Source organism: Antechinus flavipes, chromosome 4, assembly GCF_016432865.1.
Source record: "Antechinus flavipes isolate AdamAnt ecotype Samford, QLD, Australia chromosome 4, AdamAnt_v2, whole genome shotgun sequence".
Lineage (NCBI taxonomy): Eukaryota > Metazoa > Chordata > Mammalia > Dasyuromorphia > Dasyuridae > Antechinus > Antechinus flavipes.
Genome location: NC_067401.1, coordinates 52659821 through 52685145, shown reverse-complemented (window position 1 = coordinate 52685145; position 25325 = coordinate 52659821). Strand labels below are relative to the sequence as shown.

The window sequence follows — 25325 nt, the reverse complement described above, 5'->3', positions numbered from 1 at the left end:
ATTTAATGCTACTTGAGTGGCCCGGATTTCCTTTTGCAGGTATTATCCTCAATTCATTAAGCCTGGCACTTGCTGAGCCTCTAACACAAACAAGATTGATTGCTTGGTACTCCTAGGGCAGAGTACTTAGAATTTTTCTTTTCTTCTTTTTTCTTTTTTCTCTTTTCCTCCTCCTCCTCCCTGAAAAATGTATCAATTTGATGATTTATCAATTGGGGAATATTTCTTATTTTCATAAATCTGAATCAGTTCCCTATATATCTTAGAAATAACCTTTTTTTAGGGAAATATTTCTCAAAGAATTTTCCCTCCAGTTCTTTGTTTTCTTTCTAATTTTAGCTGCATTGGTTTTGTTTATGCAATATTTCTAAAATTTATATAATCAAATATGTAGATTAGATAGATATAGATATAAATGTGTGTATGTGTGTATATGTATGTGTCTAATTGATATAGATATAAATGTGTAATTAGATTCTGTATGTATACATTAGATATAGATATAAATGTGTGTATATATGTATATGTTTTATATATATATATGTATTTGTGGTTCTTCTTGTACTCTCTACCATCTGATTAAGTTTTTCCATATTTTATATTTATTCTTTTTATTTTTATTTCATGTTTATTACTTTTTAATCACAAAATAATACTTCATTATGTTAAAATCTTGCTCCCCACTTTTGGGGATATGTGATTTCATTGATGAAGATTAATGGGTCTCTACTAATTCTGAGCAGCGACTGTTCTGAAATTCATAGCTTGAAAAACTGAGCAATGAAGTGACCTGCATGTGTCCTATCAAACTCTGAGGTCAGCCCCTTATTACTCTGCCTCTCCAATGTTAACCACATGTAATTTGTCCAACCATTCTCTCATTATTGGCCATATAGGTTGCTTCTGATCTTCTTGCTGGTACAAATAGAGCAGACAGCAATGTTTTTATTTTGTTTTTATAAAGATAGTTTCTTATTTCCTTTGCTTTTATAATCAATTCCTAGCAATGGGCTAAATAAAAATTGAAGGATAATGGTCACAAAGATTGGACATGGGAGTGGGTGGAGGATAAATATATCCTATTCTTGTTAGTCTTCAGAGGAAAAAAAAAAATCTCAACAGCAGTCCATAATTAAGGAAAGAAGCAGAGAGTGCTTAAAGACAAGGTACAGGAGACGTTGCCTGAGACTATGCTTCAGACCAGAACATTAGGAACACCGTCTACAATTACAAAGTATTTAGTCTAGTTCTTCCTTGCCTTCAGACAGGCCAGCCCAGAACTCAGTTTGCAAGGGGTTTTCAAGCAGACCATGTGAGAGAAAGAAGAAAAAAAAAGGAAAGTATGCAGGATTTCTTTTCAGAACTCCGTATTTTATCCTTTGGAGAACCTGTGTTCAGCAGTGGATATTTTTATCATAAACTATAACCTGAGGCTATTTCTGAGGTTTTCTTTTGTCCTAGGTGTGGGTTACCTAAGTGACACAGTGGATCGAACACCAGTTAGGAAGAAGACTCATCTTTCTAATTTCAAATCAGGCAGAAAAGTACTAATTGTGTGATCCTGGACAAGGTACTTCATCCTGTCTGCCTCAGTTTCCTAACCTGTAAAACGAGCTGGAGAAGGAAATGGTAAATCACTCCAGTGTCTCTGCCAAAAACACCCCAAAAGGGGTCACAAAGAGTCGGACAAGACTGAAAATGACCAATAGAAGTAACAAGACAAAATAATTGGGGAAGGAGGAAAGGGAGACTACAAGAATGAAGGTTTTTTGTTTTGTTTTTTGTTATTGCATCCCAAATTGTCTGAAAAAGAGATTGGTAACCCCAAAAAATTTATCTAGTATTGTTAATGATGAAAATTAACATTATGTTGTATCATTTAATAATATTACTCTATAACATACCCTTTACCTCATTTTGTCATTCCCCATTTCTCTGTAGCTTAAAAGATATGGGTGAATAAGGTGATCACTCTTTGCCCCAAAGAATTTACTAACCACTTTAAGGAGGACCCTTGTTTCTATTTACAGATAAGCAGAAAACCAGCTTGAGTTAGAACCTCTCCAAGGGACAACTCTTTTGTCTTTTTGTCTTCATATCAAAATTAGGGGAGATTTGGTTTTCAAGGAGGGGGCCAAAAAAGGGGAGGGGAAACCTGATTGAGATGGTTCTGACTTTCAGGCCAAGATTACTTGAGGCAGCTGAGACCTATAAAGCAATTAATTCTTTTTTCTTTCTTTTTTTTCTTTCTTTCTTTTTTCCTTTCTTTCTTTTTTCTTTTCTTCTTTCTTTCTTTCTTTCTTTCTTTTCTTCCTTCCTTCTTCCTTCCTTCCTTCCTTCCTTCCTCTTTCTTCCTTCCTTCCTTCCTTCCTTCCTTCCTTCTTCCTTCCTTCCTTCCTTCTTCCTTCCTTCCTTCCTTCCTTCCTTCCTTCCTTCCTTCCTTCCTTCTTCCTTCCTTCCTTCCTTCCTTCCTTCCTTCCTTCCTTCCTTCCTTCCTTCTTCCTTCCTTCCTTCCTTCCTTCCTTCCTTCCTTCCTTCCTTCCTTCTTCCTTCCTTCCTTTCTTTCTTTCTTTCTTTCTTTCTTTCTTTCTTTCTTTCTTTCTTTCTTCCTTTCTTTCTTTCTTTCTTTCTTTCTTTCTTTCTTTCTTTCTTTCTTTCTTTTTTTTTTTTTGTTAGAGAGGCCATGATCAGCCACACCTGAAGACCAATCCACTTTCCCTAACTGCAGGTTAATATAAAATGGGTTAGGAACAACAAGATCAAAGGAGACCACACAGTTATTAATAGGATGCAAATCTTATGCAAATTTTAAACAAATCTGTTTATTAGTTTCCCATCAGTAGAAAATTTCTCCACCTTGGGTATGGTAAGTTACAAGGGGTGTTTCAAGGATATCTGGTGGAATCCATTAACTTCTGGGAAATGAAGTCATTAATAATGGGCACCACACCTTCCTCTGTCTTTTGGGACAACAGATATTGTTTTCAGGATGGAAAGGACAATTTTGGCTTGAAGGAAATAAAGATGAGGTTACCCTGAACTGGCCAACATCAATCTCACTGGAGACCCAAAGGAACCAACCACGAATCATTGGACTCATTTTGAAGTGGGAATTCCAACAACAGAACCAACAATGGAACTGGCAGATCAGGAATCTGCAAATGGAGGGTATCATTGGAGTAGAGTATACTCCCTGAGACCTAAAAGATCCTGGTCCAGATGGCTAATGGGGACCAAGGACTTAGAAGGAATGAGTGAAGACTTTTTTTTTTTTAGAAAAGGGATTCAGAGACAAGATAACTCTCCTCCCTCAACCAAGACAGTTAGAGCAGGAACATGAGGGAGGTATCCATGGCTAAAACAGAAAAAGAAGCCCTTATATCCAGGAGATTAGGGACCTTCTTCCCTGAAATTTCTTTTTTCTTTCTTTCTTTCTTTCTTTCTTTCTTTTTTTTCTTTTTTCTTTTTTTTTTTTTGCTGAGGCAATTGAGGTTAAGTGACTTGCCTAGGGTCACACAGCTAGGAAGTGTTAAGTGTCTGAGATCAGATTTGAATTCAGGTCCTCCTGGATTCAGGGCTAGTGTTCTACCCACTGCACCAACTAGCTGCCCTTTCCCTGCAATTTCTAGGGAGACAAATGGGTTGCTTAAAGTAAGAAAAAGGGAGAAATTGTGATCTCTATCTAGTTATTTAGTTGGAGTCCCTTAGGATACCTTGGCAAGTCTGTACTAGGATTCTCAGGCTAATGATTGGAGCATTTGTTTTTCTAATAACCCCTCATTGACAATAGGCACAAACATTCTGGGGGAAGAGGGTCTTCTTGTCAGTAGAGTGAATTATCCACTTTTGATATGAAGACAGACAGGGACCCTCAGAACTGGGGGCAAGGTGCCACCTCAATTCTCTTCCAATGACTGGATTGTAATACAATTATCCCTCCTTCTTTTTGTTTTCTCCTAGGAGAAATGGCCTGAGGTCATCCAGGTAACTTCCTCCAGGATTGTCTTTGCCAGACTCAAAAAGCATTTCTAGCAGTCTGATTACAGAAGTTTCCTGAGATCTTTAACATACTGAAATTGGAAGACTTCCTTTCCTTCTGAAGGATCCTTCAATCGGCTATAGTTGTGGCAACAGTGATGGAAACATCCAAAATGCCCCTTGGATTTCATCCTCTTTCTGTACACACCAATTTATTTTTTCCCAATCTATTTTATGGGGAAAGAACTTCCTGATGCCTTCCAAAACAGCCCTGTGAGTCATCTCCATGTTATCCTAGGTTAATCAGACTTCTCCTGGCTTAGCTCCAAACCAGAGAGCCCTTCCCACAACTACTCTCATTAGTTGGTTTGTGTCTACCCAGGTAAATCACTAAGCTTCAAACATTTGCAACTGATCAATGAGTTCCCCTGGATTCTCTATGATTTGGGGGGGAATCGGCTCTCTGGGTACATAGATCAGAGAGTAAGAAACATAAACCAATTGGGGGGGGCATTTCATTAAAGAAATTCTTAAAGAGGGATTGTGCATGCTGTGGGACAGTCACCTTTGGGACACTCATCACATATCCTATGTTCAATTTGTGAATCTAAAGGAAACCCAGGGAACACGAAGGTGGAGTCTCTCCTGGTGGTCTATGACATTCTAATTAGCACCCTTGCAATTGAGATTGCTGTTACAGAGTTATGTTCAAGACAGCCTCGGGATGATTGTCATCAATTGTAGTGTTGGGATGGACATCTGATTTATGACTGAGAAATGTTAATAGGATGGTAAGGGAGCCACAGTTCAAGAGCAGGGAATTCTTCCACTAGAGACCAATTCCAACACCCTCAGGTAATCTGAGGAAACTGAAATAATATCCAAAGCAGACAGATAAATGGATACTTGCTAGGGAAGTTAAAATCAAACCAAAAGTATTTTCTAAACATAGACTAAGTCTCTTCCTCAGCTGATTAGGTCAAAGGGGTTGTCAATAATAGACCAATGAATCTTGTCCAATTCTGACTGCCTGAACAGTGATCCTATCCACTTAAAGAAAATGGACTCGAAATAAATTCTACTTAATTATTTCCTTATTCCTGATACGGAAGTAGGCCATTTCAAGTGGATAGATTCTGCCACAGTCCTGGTTCATGATTCTGAGATAATCTAGTTGTTTCATTTACCTTGAATCCCATTGTTTTCACCAAGTTTGGGTAATTCGGTATTAATGAGAACCCAAAGAACCAAACTTGTCTTGGGGATCATTAAGTTTTCCAGCAAAGGCATCTTATCCAAAGGGCAGAGACTCCCCAAAGTGTGTTTACATGGGCCTTATATATGCTTAAATAACAAAGGAGCGGGATCACTTCAGGCAAAGGAAATTGGGAAAGGATGTTGCAATTAGAAATGTTGACCTGAATGATCAGGGAATTTTTGAAGTCTCCCTAAATAGAAATTATTACACAGAATGTTCTTGTGGAGGAATCACTGTGGTGAGAAATGTGGCAAAAATGTTGAGTTAATGCTTGACACAAGATAAAGGGACTTGGCTCAATTTACCAAGATGGAAGGAATTGTGCTCAGTTTATGATCCACAATGGCCAACACCAGGTACCTCTGACCACAAAAACAGAAAATGGCTTTTTGTTTAGATTTCCCCCTTCTTTGGAGGGAGTTAAAGACAGATCTTGGTTAGTTAGAGGTGTAAAATAGAAGTGTCTTAATGGACAGAGTCAAGTGAAGTGATGGCAGGAATTTGCCTGAGCTCTCCTAAATTCCCCTCCAAACAACTTTAAATAATACCTCAACTTGAATTTTAGTGCAACAGAATGAACAAAAGGAGGTGATGAAACAATTTTGTAGCCCAGGACCACTTAGAGGTTCTACAGGAAAAGTCTGTTTCACTGGACTGAGTATAGCACAATTTAGTATAACTAGAAAGCCAGAAAAAGATTTCCCCAGAAAATCAGTGCAGTTTTTAAAGGTCAACAACAGTGATTTCTAGAGCACTCAGCCAGCCCACAGAAAGCAAAGTCAGACAACTAGTCAGAAAGAGATTACAGTGGACACTTAGCCCGTGCTGGGTGCAGGAATCTGTTCCATTGCCCAAACACGGTTCTGGGATACAGTTCCAGAGTAAAAGAGGAACACTAACACACCAATTCCAGGGCAGCCCTCACAGATCAGAACACAGGCAGGAGAGGAGTGAATTCACCTGTCCTCAGATCATACCACCTTGGAAGAACTGAAATTTCCAAACCCCCAGAATTAGCTCTGAAAAGAACATCATGAAAAACATGAAGCTTGGGACAGTGCCTTCTCCTTTTAACACAAAGTTAAAAGTCATGAAATAGGCTAGAAAAAGAACAACAACAACAACAACAAAAAAAAAAAAAAAAAAAAAAAACTAAAAAAAGGTTATTGTGGTGATAGGGAAGATCAAAACACAAACTCAGATGAAAATAACAATGTCAAAATGGTTATAGACAAACCCTCAACAAAAATCAGGGAGGACTAATGAATGAACCATTGTTCCTCCTATTCTGGTATGTTGGGAGAAATGTGAGGAATAAGTACTTTAGAGTAGAGGGCAGCCTGAAGCAAATTAATATGTAATTAGGAAAATTTAACAAAATAAATAAAAAATACAACAAAACATAGATAATATTACATTTTAAACCTGTCATATTGCATGCATATTGATGCAGTTCCTAGGAATCCTTATAAATGGATTAATGGTTCTTCTTTCTGAGTTTAACATCACTATTGTAGAGAGTAGACAAGAGTTGTCTCCTGGAAGGCCTGGAAGAAGCCAAATTTCTCTTCTTGCAATAGTTTAAGGTGTTGTGAAAAGAAGAGGTTTTGTATAAAGGAAATTTGAAGGGAATTATAAAAGGCATAATGGAAGTAGAAGACAAAGTGGGATTATAATTGCATGGGTAGAGCTGAGGTGGAGATAAGGGAGTAGAAAATTATAGCAAGGGAGGGGAATTTCCATTTAGGCATTTTAAACCTTTGAATCATAGGGATTCAAAAAGGAGGAGAAAGAGGAGAGGGTTTGTTCAATTTTCCCAGTATCCTTGGTGCTTTGTCCAGTATCATCCACAAATAGATGTTTAATAAATGCTTGTTGACTTAAAATCTCTCTCTTTATTCTTACCGTTGCCAATACTTTAATTCAGATTTTTATTATGTCTGACCTAAATTACTGTATTAATCTCCTCATCTATATTCCTGGCTATTCCTATATTTCTGCTCCAATCTTTCATAGAAATTGCCAGTGCAATCTTTCTAATGCTCAGCAATGATCATGTTCAAAAGCTCATTACTTACTGAATAAAATACAAACATCTTAGCCTTTTTTTTTTGCTATTTCTAACTAGTCATTCCATTCTCATATCACACTAAACACTCTGTATCAAATACCTGATGTTTTACAAAACTATGCTATTCACCAAGTTTAACAAACTCATTCTCCATTCCTTTGCTCAGACATGGAATAGTTTCCTCCACTATCAATTTATACTTTTTGAAATAATGCCTAATTTTAGGAAACCTTCCCTGAGGGGTTTTTCCAACCTCTGTTACACATCATTGGCTCTTCTTTTATGCCTTTATTTATCTTATTTAGTTAAATTATGTTTATCTGTGTATATATTTATATGCCATGGTCTATTACTGTTCTATCAAGAGATGGAAGACATGCTTCATTATTAATATTTAAAATTATGACTCTGCTTTAGTCTAAGTTCTGTGGTCTTTCAGTGTTGTCCCTCCTTATATCATGAGGGTCAGTGATAAATTCTCTCCTGATTTTGCTCAATTCACTTTGTATTAGTTCATACAAATTTTTCTATGTTTCCCTGAATCCATCATACACATTATTGCTTATGGTTTAATAAAATTTTATTGCATTCATATATCATCATTTGTGCAACTATTTGCCAATCAGTGGACATCTATTTTGGTCTTGGTGTTTTATCACAATATAAACTGCTGCTATACATATTATTATACATAAACCCTTTCCTTCTGACCCTAACTTACTTAGAATAAATACTTAATTGCCTACGACTACATTAAAGAGTATATGCAATTTAGTGAATTTTGGCATATAGTTCCAAATTGTTTTCCAGAATGGTCGAATTAATTCAGAGATCCACCAAGAGCCCATTAATGTGCCTACCTTCCTATAACTTTTCCAAAAATCCCTGTTTTCCTCTTTTATTATTTTTGCTAATCTGCTGACAGTGAGGTAGAACCACAGTCATTTTTATTTTTATTTCTCTTATTATTGGTAACTTGAAACTTTTTTTAAAATAGAGCTTGCTGACAGCTTGCATTTCTTCATTTGAGAACTGCCTATTCATACTTTTTTGAAAAAAAAAACAACATATTGTGAAGATTGGATCTTATTCTTACATATTTGTATCAATTATTTGTCTATGTTTTTTAATATCTTGGATGTTAGTATTTATCAGAGAAATTGGTTGGGAAATTTTCCAAAATAATTGTTTCCTCTTTGACTCTTAATTGTAATTATTGTTTTTAACAGAAGCTTTTCAGTTCATATAATTTAAATGGTTTTGTTTTATTTTTTAATTAACCTTTAACTCTTGTTTGATAAGAATTCTCCATCTTGCCATATTTGTGAAAAATATATCCTTCCTTTTTTCCACTAAGTTTTAAAAGATACGATCTTTTTAATTTATGCAATTTATTTCTTTGTAGTTAATTATAGTATATAGTACAAAGAGTGCTGGTGTTACTCTAGTTTCTCCCAGTTTACTTTTCACTTTTCCCAGTAATTTTTATCAAGATGGAAGTTTTTTTTCTAAACAGGGAGTCATTTCCTGAGCTTATCAATCATTATACTACTATATGCAACTGTTTCATTTATTTGTCTAATCTAGTCTTCATTTCGTATTGAATAGTAATGTTCTGTTACTTCATGTATCAAAATTTGTTTAGCTATTCCCCAGTTGGTGCATACTTACTTTCCTTCCAGGCCTTCCAGACCTGTACTATGACAAATTGCAACTAATATTTGGGGAATTATAGAATCTTTCTTTGCAATCGTTTCTTAGCTTGGTTTCCAGTTCTTTCTCCATCCTCTGGTATCTGGTAATCAATCTTATGGATCTTGTCCTAAAATATAATTTCACTTTTATTTTTAAATGGCTCAAAACATCCAATTGTTGTCCACTTGCTTCAGTTATATTCAATTCTTCATGACCCCATCTGAGATTTTCTTGGTGAAGATACAGGAGTGGTTTATCATTTACTTCTCCAGCTCATTTCACAGATGAGGAAACCAAGGTAAGAGGTTTAAGTGACTTAACTTAGGAAAATTTTCCTGATTGCAGGCTGGGAACTGTGCCACTTAGTTGCCACATGATTTTCCATGGCCCACATTTTTAAAAAAATATTTTGACACTAGAATTCTTGAAGACAAGGTGGCAAACTCATTGCAATGCTCTTAAATGCCCCCAAACCAAATTAAAATCCAATTAGGAAATGTTTAACAAAATAAAAATACAATATAGATTTTTGTTTGTGATTTTCTAAGTCAACACTGCCTTCAAGGATCATTTTCTATTTGAGTTTGACCCTATTACTTTACAAAGCAATCTTCATATATCTCTTCCAACTAATTTCACATGGCTCCCTCACAAGAGCCCACCCATCTTTCCAACTATCCAGGGAAATCAGAATTCCCTGAAACATTTCTCTAGAATTTCTTACTGTACAAATCTTCCCATTGTACTTCCCTTGCCTGGAATGTCTCCCTTTTTTTTTTTTCTTGGTCCATTTGCATCATGTCCTTCCCTCAAAATGCAGCTCAAGTCTTCATGTCCATGAAGCTTTCTTTGACTAGATCATCAGGAAGTTGAGGGGGAAAGGAATTTTGTGTAGGAGGTGATGGAGGAAAGAGATGGTAAGTAGTACAAAGGATTCCCTCAAATCAGCTTTGTAAATCATGATGTAAAAATAATAAGTAACTCCTATGTTTCATGCACCATGCTAAATGCTTTTTACAAATTCTCATTTGATCATAAAAAAGGGAAAGGGACCCCCATGTGCAAAAATTTTGTGGCAGCCCTCTTTGTAGTGGCAAGAAACTGGAAACTGAGTGGATGCCCATCAATTGGGGAATGACGAATAAGTTATGGTGTATGAATGTTATGGAATATTATTGTTCTATAAGAAATTATCAGCAGGAGTATTTTAGAGGCCTGGAGAGACTTATAGGAACTGATACTGAGTGAAATGAGAAGAACCAGGAGATCATTGAATGCAGCAACAGCAAGATTATACAATGATCAATTCTGATGGACATGGCTCTTTTCAAGAGTGAGGCGATTCAGATCAGTACCAATAGATTTGTGATGAAGAGAGCCATCTGCACTCAGAGAGAGAGTTATAGGGCTTGAGTGTGGATCACAACATAGCATTTTCACTTTTTGTTATTGTTTGCTTGCTTTTTGTTTTTTTTCCCATTTTTTTTCCTTTTTTGATCTGATTTTTCTTGTGCAGCATGATAATTGTGGAAATATGTATAGGAGAATTGCATATGTTTAATATATATTGGATTACTTGCTGCCTAGGGGAAAGGGTGGAGGGAAGGGAGGAGAAAAAAAATTCGGATCACAAGGTTTTCTAAGGATGAATATTGCAAACTATCCATGCATATGTTTGGAAAATAAAAAGTTTTATAAAAAATCAAAAATTAAATTAAAAAATATCTCATTTGATCCTCATAATAATCCTGTGAGCTATTATTGTCCCCACTTTACAGTTGAAGTAACTGAAGCAGACAGAGGTTAAATGACTTGCCCAGGTTTACACAGTTGGTAAGTATCTTAGTCTGAATTTGAGTTCAAACATTTCAACATCCAGCCCATCACTCTCATCTACTCTGCCATGGCTTCTGTGCTACTAAAGAATCCATATGTGGAATGTTTCTGATTTTCATACTTCAGTTCTCTGGAGATATGTCTGGTATCTCTTCTCCTCCTGTTGTTACTATTGCTCCAGTTGGGCATAGGGAAATCAGGGAATAGAAGAAAAGGAGATACTTGTGTAAAGCAGTTGGAAGAACTGGTTACAATTTGATTAATGGATGAATAGTTGGGAAAGAACGATAGAAGAAATAGGAAATGCAAGATGGATTTCAAGAGAAAGTTGTTTGAAGAAGAATAGAATCCATAGAGCTTGCATGGGCCAGTTGAGGGCCCAGGAAAATAAATTATGTAAATAAATGATGAAGAGACAGAGCTGAGTGTGTCATCTTCCTTGGCACTTTTCTAGAGAAAAAAGTCTCTTTAGGAGACTACCTATTGCTTTAAAAAAAAATCTATTTGCAAAGGGTCCCCTTTAACACATGTGAGAAAGACCCAGGACCTTGACTTCAGAGGAAGGTCAGAATTGCAAGACTATCTCAGCCTATGGGGCTGTCCTTCTAAATCCTTGTGACATACGAGTGTGAGAAGATGCTTTGTGACATGTTGAAAAAAATATTGCTTAAGTGACTTCCAGAAAATTTCACAAGGTAAATAAAGCCAGGGAGGGACAATGGAATGAGTGGGTGGATGCTACAGCTTCCTTCCTGCAAGACAGGCTTTTAAAAAATCTTGGATTATAAAAGGACCCAAGAACATGAAAAAAACAGAACAAGTTGTGAACTGGGAGTTGCCATCATGGGCCAGAAGTTCCTCTGGTGGGGTGAGTATGGATCCAGTAGACTCATCAGGTGGAGGATTTGGATTGGATAGGAACTAGATGGAAGGGAGAGAGGACACTCTATGGAAAAAAAAATTAAATGAACATCATGTTCTATCCCTGGAGAGACTAGTGGAATAATTGAACCAGATGTTTCATTTCATATCATCTAGTTTAGTCCCTTCCTTACTATGAATAAGAAAAATTAAGCCCAAGGAATTAAAGCCTTTTTGAGGATAAAATGGAGAGATGTGGACTAGACTACAGGAATTTCATAGATTCAGAATTGAGACTTGATCCATAGTGATTTGATGTTGTAATCATACAGTATTTCATGTATATATCTTTGGCCATGTGTGTTGGATATTCTTAGAATCATGGACTTAAATGAGTGTATAGGTAGCATATTTATCAAATTTGCAAATGACACAAAATCAGAAAGGATAATTAATAGGTAGTTTAGAGGGGAGAGAGTCAGGATTCCAAAAAATTAGGTTAGAGTACTGAGACAAATCTAATAATATGAAATTAAATAGGAAGAAATGTGGTCATAGGATCATAAAGATGGGCTTTCTTTAGGAAGTAATGGAGCAATGTCTGAAAAGTTCATTGTGAGAACATAGTTTTTTATTTCTTTCTTTCTGTAAGTCATGACCAGTGACTTGGTCTCTTAGAAAGATGTCAAGAAAAGATTGGGGCCTATTTGGGTTGGGGGCCACAAGATACAGGCTATGCATAGAGATTACACGTGAGAAATAGGACAAGAGAAACACAGAGTCTGCGGTCTCAGTTTCCTTATCTTTAGAATGAGAGAATCGAACCAATTGAAGTCAAAAGTCCTATCCAGTTCTAACATTCTATGAAATTGGTCCTGAGAAATAAGGAACAAAGGAATCTCTGCATTTCTCTCTTCTCTCTTCATTGACAATAAGAACTGGAAAAATTGTTTAATGGTAAAGGTAAAGGAAATGAGAGAGAAAGTCAGCTTGGCAGAGGCAGGACTGCAAATCCCTGACTTATATTCCCTTTTCCCTTATAATTTCTAATTATGTAACTATCTTCATGTCCACAAAGGCACTTAGTATCTCTATATCTTCTAAAGCATCCAAGCAAAGTAGAAGCTATGGAGGTGGCCATTTGGGGAATGACCTCTCCCTTTTCCCTTGAAAACTACTTTTCTACTATTATGCCATCTTTATTTTTCCTTTTACTTCTAAAATGCTTGGGGAAATTGTCTATACCCAATACTTCTACGTCATTTAATCATCCATCTAATAAACTCTTATCTCAACCCTCTGTAATCTAATTTATATTGTCACTACTCTACTGAAACCATTCTTTCAAAGATCATCAGTGATATCCTAATCATCAAACTTAATAGGTTTTTTCCTTTAATCCTTATCTTGCTTCAGCCATTTTTTGGTAGCCATTTACTATCCTCTTCTTTTAAATATTCTCTTCACCCTTGGCTTTAGAAATACCACATTCTCCTCATTTACCTCCTACCTGTCTAGCCTCTCCTCTATGACATTGGCCAATTTTTTGGCCTTTTTTCAACTCTTTAAGAAACTCCCGGGATTTGTCTCTGGTCTTCTTCAATTGTTTTTCTCTATTCTCTACTTTTTTAATCTCACCCTTTTCCACAAGTTCAGATACTACCTTTATGCTAACATGAAGCAAGTATTTAATGCTTTCTGCATTTTGCAAAAACTGCTCAGGATACTCCAATAATGGGAATGGAAGCCAAACCTTTCCCTGTGAGTGGGAGGATTCCCATGGCCAGTTCCCTGAGCATGGGAATTATTCTTTCCCAGCCTGATTGGGTGTTAGTCAGGCTAGAAAAGATAAATAGCATCTATTAACTAAACAATAAATGGTACTAGTTCCCTCTTCCCACTATTTTCCCAGGTACAAAGTTCCCAGGCACAAGTTCAAGTACAGGTATTGCTTCTCCAGTAATTAGAAAGAAAAAGTTGTTTCTTCCCTCTCCCTGGGCCTGCTTTTATTTCTTCATATGCCAATGGGCGTTTCCAGCTAGATAATTCCTTCCCCACCTCCACAAGCAGTCTCAACTAATTTGCAAAAGATTAGACTCTGGAATAGACATTATGAGATACTCAGACTTCTGCTGCTCTATCAACCTTCCAGAAATATAAAGCAAATAGAGGTGATTTCATAGTCCATTTCGGGGAGAAAATGATCCATTTGCTACTAATGAGAAAACTGCCCTGACTTAGGGTTCAATGAATACTCCCAAGCTTGCAGTGGGCAAAGCATTTGAGAGTATCTTACATCTGTGTGTCCTTTGCTAAGGTCAGAAAGTCTTCAGAGGAAAAAAAAAATAACTCGAGTTGAATATGTTGGGAGTTCTTGTCCATGAATGTTCATTTCTGGACTTATAAACATCCCTTTTTTGGTCTTTATTTCTGCAGGTTTTTTGGCCTTGATGCTACTTCAAGGTGGTAAGTAGTGATTTTGTTACATTATCTTTCTCTAGCTTTCTGGGTCTGGTATAATGGGTAGAGGGTTGAATTTGGACTGAGGAAGACCAAAATTCAAATCCTGCTAGCTATTTTAAGTTCGTCTAACCTGAGTTTCCTCTTCTATACCATAAGGATTATGATAGCACCTACCTCAATGAATTGTTTAAAGGGTAAAATGAGAAATTTCTAAATCACTTCACAAACTTCAAAGCATTATCTAAATACTATTGATGATGATGATAGTGATGGTGATGATGGTGATGATGGTGATGGTGTTGGTGATGGTGATGGTGATGATAGTGATGATGGTGATGATGGTGCTGATGGTGCTGGTGATGATGGTATGGTGATGGTGATGATGGTGATGGTGATGGTGATGATGGTGATGATGGTGATGATGGTGATGGTGATGGTGATGATGGTGATGATGATAATGATGATGGTGATGGTGATGGTGATGGTGATGATGGTGATGATGGTGATGATAGTGATGATGGTGATGATGGTATGGTGATGGTGATGGTGTTGGTGATGGTGATGTTGATGATGGTGATGATGATTGTGGAGGTGATGATGATGATGGTGGTAGTGGTGATATAATGATATCTGGTTTTTTGCCTGTGCCCCCTGACCTCTCTGTACTTCTCTCTTTCTTTCTATATATCTCTACTCCTGTGCTTTAATCTCTCTATGGCTAAATATTTTCATCAATGTCTATTTCTCTACTGGTTGTCACAGCAAACATTCTTGGAGCATTTACAATGTGCAATTCAATGTGTTTCTTTGTTTTGAAGAGCCTCTCTATCTCTAGATCTTCCACTATCTAGAGAAGCAAAGTCCTATGTGTCAGGACCAAGACTCAAACCTAGTTCTTCCTGGCTTTGAAGCTTTCTCTTTAGCCATTATGGAACAGTAATTCTCAACACCATGATCTAAATTGGCAAAAATCTAATGGTAATTTAGGCCGAATAAATAGAGGAACAGTGTCCAGGATCAAGGTTATTATAATCCTGCTATATTCTTCCCTACTTAGGCAAAATCTGAAGTGTTGTGCTCCCTTCTTGGTGCCATATTACTGTGCAGAGGAAAAATTTAGACAGGATAGAGCTACTTCAGAGGAGAGTGAGTAGGTTGGAGGAGATGGAGAAACTAGAAATCATTCCAATAAGAGGGATGTTTGAAATAATTGGAGATGTTTAGCCTGGAAAACTGAAGACAATGGGGATATGATGGCTGTCTTCTAGCATTTGAAGATCTGACCATTAAAAATGGTATTGTGCTTCTTCTGTTTGGTGCCAAAGAACTAAGAACAATACGGGAGGAGGGAGGTATGACTGGAAAGCTGATTTTGACTTGATATAAATACTTTCTAACACTTGAAGATATCAGAAAGTGAACTAAACTTCCTCACTTTATTGATACTCTTCCAACAGAGGCTGATTCATCATTTGTATGTTGTAAAGGAGTTCCTATTAAAATATGGGTTGAACTAACTAGGCTTTGAGGTTCCTTTCAATTTGATGATTTTGTCATTTATCTAAGAAAGAATCTGGCAACTGACCAGTCTGACTTGTTCTCCTTTACAGGTTCTGCCTATAAATTAGTTTGCTACTTCACCAACTGGGCTCAGTACCGAGCTGGGCTGGGATATTTCATCCCTGATGCCATTGACCCACAATTATGTACCCATCTTATTTACTCCTTTGCCACTATCAGCAAAAACAAGATCACCCCTGAGGAGTGGAATGATATTACTCTGTATCACACCTTCAATGATCTCAAGAAGAGGTCAGTGGGATGAGAATGACGATGGATGGGATGGAGGGTGAGTTAGGCAAACCCCTCTTGAGTTGATCTAGATCCTTGACTGTTGTGGAAGATGGAAGAGCCTTGATATTGGGATTCCCATGTTATATAGGGGAATAAAGCAGAAAAGATGAGAAAGGAACACCCCTCTCTCATTTCTCTTTGGTAACCTGGTTACCTACAGGTAGGACAAAACTTTGGCAAAATTATATAATGAATGAAGTTATATTCATCCTTTCTGCTTTTCTTTCATCTGTCTTCTTAAGTCTCATACTTGCTTTCCTTATACCGAGCCTGGCTTCTCAGGACACTCCACAACTCTAATTCTAGCCAAAACTTTCCTCCCCCATTTGGTACCTCATGTGCTTTTCCCTATTTCTCCATCAAAATCTGCTTGTCCTTTGTCTCTCAAAACCATAGTTGGGTGTCTAATTTTTGCTAATATGACAGTGGGTGGTGATGAGTTAATGCTTCTTCTCCTAAGTCATTATGAAAAGAATCTATTAAAGAGATTACTGAAAAAGACATGGAGCCCTAAAGAAATTTGGCTATTGTGGTCATGACAGTTTGAGCTGCAGATAAACTAGCCCCAGCTCAGTAAGGAGTAATTTTCAATTCTGGAGCTAAGAAAGAGTTACTTGGATGTTCCAAATGCAGAAAGATTCAATGGATCTTCCAAGAGTCAATATTAATTAGAAAATTGTATGTTAATGAGGATCTTCTAGAAACACAATATTTGAATTCAAAGAAATATTTCTAAGGGGGACATTCAGGGCCCCATGACAGGATGTTAATGAAGCCCTCAGTGAAATAAATTCATTATCTTTCCACTGCAGAAATCCCAGCCTGAAAACTCTCCTGTCCATTGGAGGATCCAAATTTGGTTCCAAAGGGTAAGCTATAGCTCCTAGTATTTATTTCAGTCATTAACTAATGTTAATTAAGTCAGTACTATATGTCAAACATTGTGCTAATCTCTGGGGATATAAGGAAAAAGTAAAAAACAGTGACTGTCCTCAGGGAGATTATATTCTACTACATTAAATATATTAATTTCTACACATGTTTAACCTATATCCTATTGCTTGCTATCTTGGGAAAGAAGGAAGTGGGAAAGGAAAGAGAGGGAGAAAAATATGAAACAAAAGGTTTTGCAAAGGTAAATGTTGAAAACTATCTTTGCATGTATTTGGAAAAATATAAAAAATTAAAAATAAATAAATTTTAAAAATATATTAATTCCCCTGGCCACGGGTAGATCTTCTCTCAGCCAATTCAATTCTGTGTCCTTGGGGTTTTCTGAAGAGTAGATGATATTTATATTATAAATAAATTTAATCATATAAAATAATAGTATTATAATTAATAATATTATATAATTATATCATAATATGTTTATAAAGCATTTACATACATTCTTTCATAACAACCATGTGAAGAAGATATTATCTGCATTTTACAAATGAAGACATAGAGGCTAGAGGAGGTTTAAAGGAAATAAAAAGAGGAATAAATAAATTTTTATTATTACCCAGTTAGGATGTGTGAGAGGGAAGATTTGAATCTAAGTCTTTTTGAATTTATAAGAATATCATCACATATAGAAAATCAGTCTTAACACCAGAAGTTAAGGATTCAAGTCCTGCATCTGACATATACATTTGTACCAAGAATCTGCTAGGATATAATCCTAGTAGTTAATCATCCCTATCCTCAAGGAGTTAACGATAGAAATCACACATAGAGGGAAAGTAATGTTCAGGGAAACCTATCTTGATCTAGACTCCAGGAAATCATAGGGATATAATAGTCAGTCTCTTGATGTGCCTTTTATAGAGGTAATGGAGATATTGATTTAATTATACTTCTTGGAGGAAGAGGTGGAAGAAGAGTCACAGAAAATACTTGGAGTAGTTGAAACAATGAAGAATATGTTGTCCCTACATACAAATACCAGGAAACTGCTGCAGAGCAGTGGAAAAGAAAAGCTCCCTCATTTGGGGAGAAGGAATAACTTTTTAAAAATACTAAAGTGGCTAAATGTACTTGGTGCAGTTAAGGATTAAACCTGAAATTTTAACATGATATTATTACATCTGAAATAAACTGAAGTGATGTTTTAAAAAAAAAGAAAAGAAAACAATTGGAGTGAAGATGATGATCCAGGGACCCCTGGGGTTCAGACCTTAGTGTTTTTTGCACTTGAGGCATGGTTTTTGGAAATCCTATTCAGACTAGAAATGAAACTGCATTGGAAACTTCCCTAGACTCTGGAGTAATATATCATGCTGACCTCCTTACCAATTTTTCCCCAAAGACATCAGACTTGTTTCTACCAGGTTCCATCCCATGGTGGAGACTTCTGAATCACGATCAACATTTATCAGCTCTGTGATCCCATTCCTGAGGAATTACGGCTTTGATGGGCTGGACATAGACTGGATCTACCCTGAACTAAATGAAAAGCCCTTTTTCACTTCTCTGATTCACGTAAGGCTAAGTCTCGTGGAATCATTGGTCCATTCTTCTTATGACAGAGCAGACCAGATCCTCTCTTTGGTCAGCTCCCAGAGCAAGAGGGAGACCTCAATGGCAAAGGAGAAGGATGTTATGGATCAGGGAGGGATGAATGGAAAGTAGCCCTCTTAGCCCTTTCCTACTGTACCTTTGGGGTACACTCTGTTCTAACTCTTGAGGAGTTTCAGGATGATAGTGATGGGTGGTCCTGACCCCTGGAGGATTGTCCTTTCCTAACCAATAAGATTCCTGGATTCCTCAGGATTTCCTAGGAAAGGAGGCTATTTGCTTTGTCACATTTCCCAAGCCCCAAGCTAAAGTCTTGTTCTCAAATCTGACACTCAGGCATCTTCTTTCTTATGATCCATAGGAGTTAGCTGTTGCCTTTCACAAAGAAGCCAAAAATTCCAGGAAGGAGAAGCTTCTCCTGTCTGCAGGGGTGGCTGCAGGAAGGCAGATAATTGATAACAGCTATGAGATCAAGGACCTGGCAAGGTGAGGAAAACTGGAGTCATCCAATGCTACTCCTCTGCCTTTTCCCAGTTTGGACAAATGATCTGGGCAAGTATGGGATGTGATAAAGAGGAGAATACTTTGTTTTAAAAGATTTCTCTAGAAAGCCTTTTTAATCACCTGTCCAGACTCCAAACCTTTCATACTTCTTTCACAGCTCACAATCCCTTTTACTGTACCTTAAGCTTTACATTCATGATCCCTTATATGTTTTTAAGGATTTTCAGAAGAAAATAATTTTTTTCTACTTCCTTTGCTTTCTGGATTCTCTAGTGATGTGGATTTCATCAACCTCCTAACCTTTGACTTCCATGGATCCTGGGAGAATCCCCTAGTTACTGGCCATAACAGCCCTCTGAAGAAAGGAAACCAGGACCAGAGGAACAGCGGTTACTATAATGTGGTAGGACTGAAATGCTGAAAGGAATGGTCAAAGGAGAGGGACTTTTAAAAAAGTATAATCTTTATTAATCATTATGCAATATATATTATGAGCTCTAGTACAGAATTATGATTTATAAATATATCAGTTATATCTCATATGTAAAAGTTCACAATCTTCCTCTTAATTTCCTCTATAAGTGAGAAACATGATTTGTAAATATATCAATATATAAGGCAGCTAGGTAGTAAAATGGATAAATAAATAAGATAAAATAAAAATATTTTAAAATATTACTTCATTTCCCCCTTTCAACCACCCTGGGATATAGTCGCCATTATTATCCTCATTTTACAAAGGAGAAAACTGAGGCAAATGGTCACTAAATAGGATTTGAACTCAGATCTTCTTGACTCCAGGCCCAGTGCTCCATCTACTGCTTTACCTCTCGTTTCACAATTGTGCCTATGGCAAAAGCAACTACTATCCTTACCAATTGGAAAAATATGTGTTGGCATATTCTTCATTCCCCAAATTAAACATCCCATCCTGACCTATTCTACTAACAATCATTCCTAACCCCATTCCCTTAACCCCAACACCAAGTTTTCCATCATATTGACAAAAGAAGTGAGCATCCTTTCTTTGATTTTATCCAAATGATGATCCTGGAAATTTTTTTCTGGAAATATTTTGGGGGGGTTTCTGAAAAATTTTGCAGGCCTTCATTTTTTCATTTGACTTGTCAGCTTGAAAAATGGTGCTATAATTAATTTTTTAAAAAATATTTTATTTTATTTTATTTAATAATAACTTTATATTGACAGAATCCATGCCAGGGTAATTTTTTTTTACAACATTATCCCTTACACTTGTGCCATAATTAATTAATTTCTTCGCTGCTCCCACTGTGTTTCTCTCAGATCTCAGTTTAATGCAGTATAAGGACTTGATTTGTGGTTATGGGATCTGGATTCAAATCATGACTCTGGGTTTTACTCCCTGTGTGACTCTGAAAAGGCTACTTTAGCTCTCTGTGTTCAATTCTTTATAATGAAATCTACATCTGAAAAAAAATCATTGAAATAGGTGATCTCCAAGGGCCTTTGCCAATTCTGAGTTTTATAATTCAGGACGTTTTCCACTGTAGGGACTCCTCAAATCAGATATCTTACTTTTCCATTTCTCATCCATTCCCATAATTCATTCTATAGAAATTTCATGAGCACTCACCATGTATAAGGAACTGGAAATAAGGAGGATGGAGCCCATTTCACAATTCCTTTCTGGCCTTCACAGTAACCCATAGAAAGAAAAAAAGTTCCAAATTAACCTCTCTTCTACTGTCATCTGTTAGATGAGTGAGTCTTTTTGAATATTGGAGAATAACGAGTTCTACTTCATGGAACTATGGGAATGTGGGACCTCATGGAAGGAGGAATTTTATCCCTATTTCCATTAGCAGTCAACACAAGGAGAGGATGAAATTAGCAGCTTTGATGACAAAGACCTTGATGGCTAGTTTTCTAATATCTTCTTAAATTCCCTGACATTTTTTTAATTTTTTAAAATTCAGGTATTCATTCCTTTATTTTAAAAATAACATCTTAGTTTCTTTAGGGCCAGTGAATCACATAGGAAGACCAATTAGCAACTTATTGCCAAGAATAAAAGTACACTTTTTGCCCTCCCCAAATAAAACTGTCTCCATGACCCAGTGATGGAAAAGCCAAAAGTTTAGAACAGTAAGGGATAGATTGTAATGACAAAGCCCTTGCATGCTCTATTTCTCTCCATTCGAGGCTCAGTTTGTCTTCCCTTCCCAGGAATATGCTGTGAACTACTGGAAGAATCGGGGAATGCCAGGGGAGAAGATCATCATGGGTATCCCTATGTATGGCCGCTCCTTCACCCTCTCTACACCTGCATCTAACTCAGGTGTGGGAGCCCCTGCCAATGGCGCCGGCACCCCTGGCCAATTCACTGCAGAAAACGGCTTTTTAGCCTACTATGAGGTACCAAGAATTTTCCCCTATATTACACTTCCTGCCACATACAGGATGCCCAGCTTAGACTAAGACAGGGGAGATAAGTACATAGAAAGTAGACTGACTAATCTCAAAGGGCAGCTACTACCAAATTGGGGGACTGGGATCCTATTCTGGCTGATCCCCGTTAAGTTCAAATTGAGCCCTCTCTGATGCAGCAGTCTTAGGTAAGGAAAATTAAGAAGAAGTTGGTATTTGGGGGCAGGGGCCATGAGTAAAAGATAAATTCCCAGGAAGCCAGTCCACGTAGAGGGCTCCAAGATTCAGGTCCGTATTGGTCGTGGATAGGAGGAGGGAGAGAGAGTCCCTAGCTACCTTTCAGTCTCCCCTAGAATATGTGCCAAAAAGTACAAAGGACTCTGAAAGTCAACAAGTCATTCAACAAACGTCGAGAACATACTACATCTAAGGCATGATGGGTGTCCCAAGGATGAGTAAAATACTCCTGCCCTCTCCGGCCTTATGGTACAGCTGGAAAGACAGAAGATGAGTGAATCTTTTCAGACTCAGAGGGCCAAAGTAGGAACAATTTGTAGAAATGATTGATTCAGATTTCAGTGGCAACAAGGAAAAATTTAACAGTCAGAATCCATTAAAAAATAGAATGAATGGCGGGATCTTGGAAGGAATCTCCTTTACTAGTAGTAAACTTCAGGTGATGACTTATTAGGAATTTTATAGCCAGATGTTCTTGCTTAGGCATAGGACAGTATTACATAGAAGAGTGACTTAGTCTTTTTTGTATCATGGGATCTTTGGAAGTCTGCTAAAATTTTGAGGTTCCTCCTCAAAACAATACTATAAATGCATAAAATGAAATATATCAGATTACAAAAGAAACCAATGATCAAAATAGCAAAACAAAGCAAATCCATAAATACTCTTGAGATCTATCCAGGAATTGTTTGTGGATATTGTGCTAAGAATCCTGCCATAGAAGAATCCAGGGCTAAATGCTCTTTCTACCTCTCTCCCTACCTTTTTCCTATTCTATTAGGTATGCCAGTTCTTAGAAGGTGCCACAGTCAAAAAAATCCCAGAACAGCAAGTGCCCTATGCAGTTAAGGGGAACCAGTGGGTTGGTTTTGATGATGTGGAGAGTGTGAAGGCCAAGGTAAGTGTAACCAAGGGAATGGAGACAATGAGAAAATCCTGGTCAAACTTAGAAGACAAAGAAAAGAGGCAGAGACGTCCCTAAGGTGGCTCTAGGATGAAGTTCCAGTGGATTCTTTAGGCTAAAGTCAATAGTGAGAGCAAAATAGGTTTCTAAGGACCGGAGCCATAGGAGTTTGAAAGGGGGAAAAGAAGAAGAAGAAAAAGAAGAGCAGAACAAGGGAGAAAGAAAACAGAAAAGAAAGAGGGAAAGAAAAAAGAGAGGATATATACAAGGAAGGAAGGAAAAAAGGAATGAAGGAGAAGGAAGAAAGGAAAAAAGGAAGGAAGGAAAGAAGAAGAAAACGGAAGGAAGGGAGGAAAAGATAAATGAAACAAAGAAGGAAGGAAACAGAAAGGAATAAAGAAAAAAGAAAAAGGGAATGAAGGAAAGTAGAAAGGAAAGAAAGGGGGGAAAGAAGGAAAAGAGAAAGAAAGGAGAGAGAAGCGTTGATGGTGGCAGTGAGTACTGAAGTTACCTCCCTCTTGATCTCAGGGACTTCTCTGGAGCACTACTAATAGTTCCAATTACTTGCCCTTGTTTTGGGCAGGGGGCAGCTCTCTTGTTTCCATAGCTTTCTGTTCTACTTTTGTTCCTCACATCCAGCGTCATCTATCTGGCCATCTCAAGGCCACTGTAACTGAAGCAGCTCCCTTTCTATGGTCCATGATCCTAAAGTGCTAAACACTTTCAGATCCCTGGGAATCCTGGTGTCAGTGTCTGCCCATTATTCCTCGGAGCTTTGTTGTATAGGGGAGTAAGTGAGGAAAAGAAATGAAAGTGTCTACCCTGCCCTCTGGGGATGTAGGGTCTGTGAGCTCCCTTAGCTGCCCCTTCCTACCAGGAAGTCTTTTTCTCTGTCTAATCTTAATGTTTGCTGCTAAATTATTAATCCATTCCCTCATGTGGACTAGCACCTAATTTTGAGACATTCCCAGAGACCTAGGAGGATCATGAGATGCTTTTTTTCATTGTCCCGGCCCACATCTCTATGTATTTCTTTCAGGTCCAGTATTTGAAAAAGTCAGGGTTAGGAGGAGCCATGATTTGGGCCATTGACCTGGATGACCATACTGGTAAATCCTGCAAACAAGGTGCATTCCCACTCCTTCAGGCAATCAGGATGACACTGAACTCTGGCAAAACAGGTACTGGAAGTGGGAAGGAATACTTGTCCTTCAGGGATAGTTATGTGAAATGGAAAAAGCTCCAGACTTTAAGTCAGAAGATCTGAATTCAAATTCCAATTTTGTTGAATACTAGCTGTGTGATTTTTTGCCAAGTCACATCCCTCTCAAAACAAGTTTCTTTGTCTAAAATGAGGGAGTTATATTTGATACCCTCATAGATCCTTTTGAGTTCTGTAACTTATGATGATAGAATCTTGAAGAAATAATATACAAATATACATGGGTATTTGCATTATTGGATTATTAAATGACTCCATAGTGCAGAGTGTCAGACCCAGAGTCAGAAAGACTTATCTTCATGAATTCAAAACTGGATTCAAATACTTCCTAACTGTTTGACCTAGGAAGTCACTTAATCCTGTTTGCTTCAGTTTTTTCATCTGTTAAATGGGAAGATTAAATAGCAAACCATCCCAGTATCTTTGCCAAGAAAACTCCAACAACAACAACATTTGTATTGCTATATAGAATTCATTCCCTTGTTTCTCATTTTTGGCCCAAAGAATTTCTTCTAGACCCTGATTCTGATTTCTGATTCTCCCAGGCTTGGCAAGCAAATAAACAAACAGACAAAAACAAACAAAAACTAGACAAAAGCAAAAACAGATCCCTCTAATAGAAGGGCTTGATGAACTGGAAGAGTTGTAATAGGTTTGTATCCTTGCTTCATGAGCAGAGAGTCTTGGTTTTGATTGTTCTCTTCTCTTTTTATTTACAGTTTAAACTAGAAATTGAATGTCGGGACATTCATCCATTTTGGCAATGCTCACAGATGGATAATCTATGGCATCCTTGCCTTCCTGCCCATCCCACCAGTGACAACTTTACTTCATTCTCCAGCTGCTGAAAAGAATAAAATATAATGTTTTTACCTAAGAAAATTTACCTTTATAATAGCATTCTGTCTTCATATTCACACAGGGTCAAACCTATTTGGGCTCAAGTCATTCATCCTCCTCATTTGAAATCAAACAGTACTTTTCTCATTACCCCACTCAATGTTCCCCTTCCACTCCTGCTTTCTGAAGCATCACCCTGCAGGAAGGAGACATTTCCGTGGTGTATCCATCAGTGACTTTGGAAAATGTTTTGCTTTCTTTCATCCAAGGATTGGAAGTGGATTCAAGAAAGAAAGAACCAACATTTTAATTTTGCATTCTAACAACCATAGAGAGATCAGTGATCAATTCTATGGACCTCAAGAATTCACTGGGTTCTGTTCCTTGACCCTTAGAATCTGAACTCTATAGAATTGTCCCTCTCTCACGCCTGCTTTTAAAGGGAAGGAGGAGATATTTACCTTGCAAACATCCTGGAGCAGATAAGGAAACTAGAAGGGAGGGAGGCGATTATTTGATTTAGAGAGGATTCTGACCTGATATTTTCTTCCAGGCTCACTGCCCTGAGGAGATCCTGGGGATAGGGGGTCTTTCCAAAGGGTGACAAACCTGATTCTTAGAGGCAGGGAGGTGATGATAATCAGTGATGGGGCAAAAAGTAGAAGAGCTACTTGACTTGAAGCATTCACAA

General features: G+C 37.4%; 1 protein-coding gene across 3 annotated transcripts; it reads left to right on the top strand.

Moving 5' to 3' along the window:
* The first annotated feature begins 10765 nt into the window (after positions 1 to 10765).
* CHI3L2 (chitinase 3 like 2) lies at positions 10766 to 24687 on the top strand. Of its 3 annotated transcripts, none has more exons than XM_051998139.1 (11): positions 10766 to 10835; positions 14136 to 14165; positions 15773 to 15974; positions 16829 to 16885; positions 18332 to 18482; positions 18880 to 19004; positions 19296 to 19425; positions 21231 to 21419; positions 22450 to 22566; positions 23612 to 23753; positions 24514 to 24687. In XM_051998139.1, the coding sequence occupies exons 2-11, from the start codon at positions 14150 to 14152 to the stop codon at positions 24516 to 24518; spliced, it is 1134 nt and encodes a 377-aa protein (XP_051854099.1). In that variant the 5' UTR covers positions 10766 to 10835; positions 14136 to 14149; the 3' UTR covers positions 24519 to 24687. The 3 variants fall into 3 exon arrangements, with proteins under 3 accessions (XP_051854099.1, XP_051854098.1, XP_051854100.1); XM_051998138.1 differs by lacking the exon at positions 10766 to 10835 and adding an exon at positions 11550 to 11706; XM_051998140.1 differs by lacking the exon at positions 10766 to 10835 and adding an exon at positions 13790 to 13870.
* Positions 24688 to 25325: the final 638 nt, after the last annotated feature.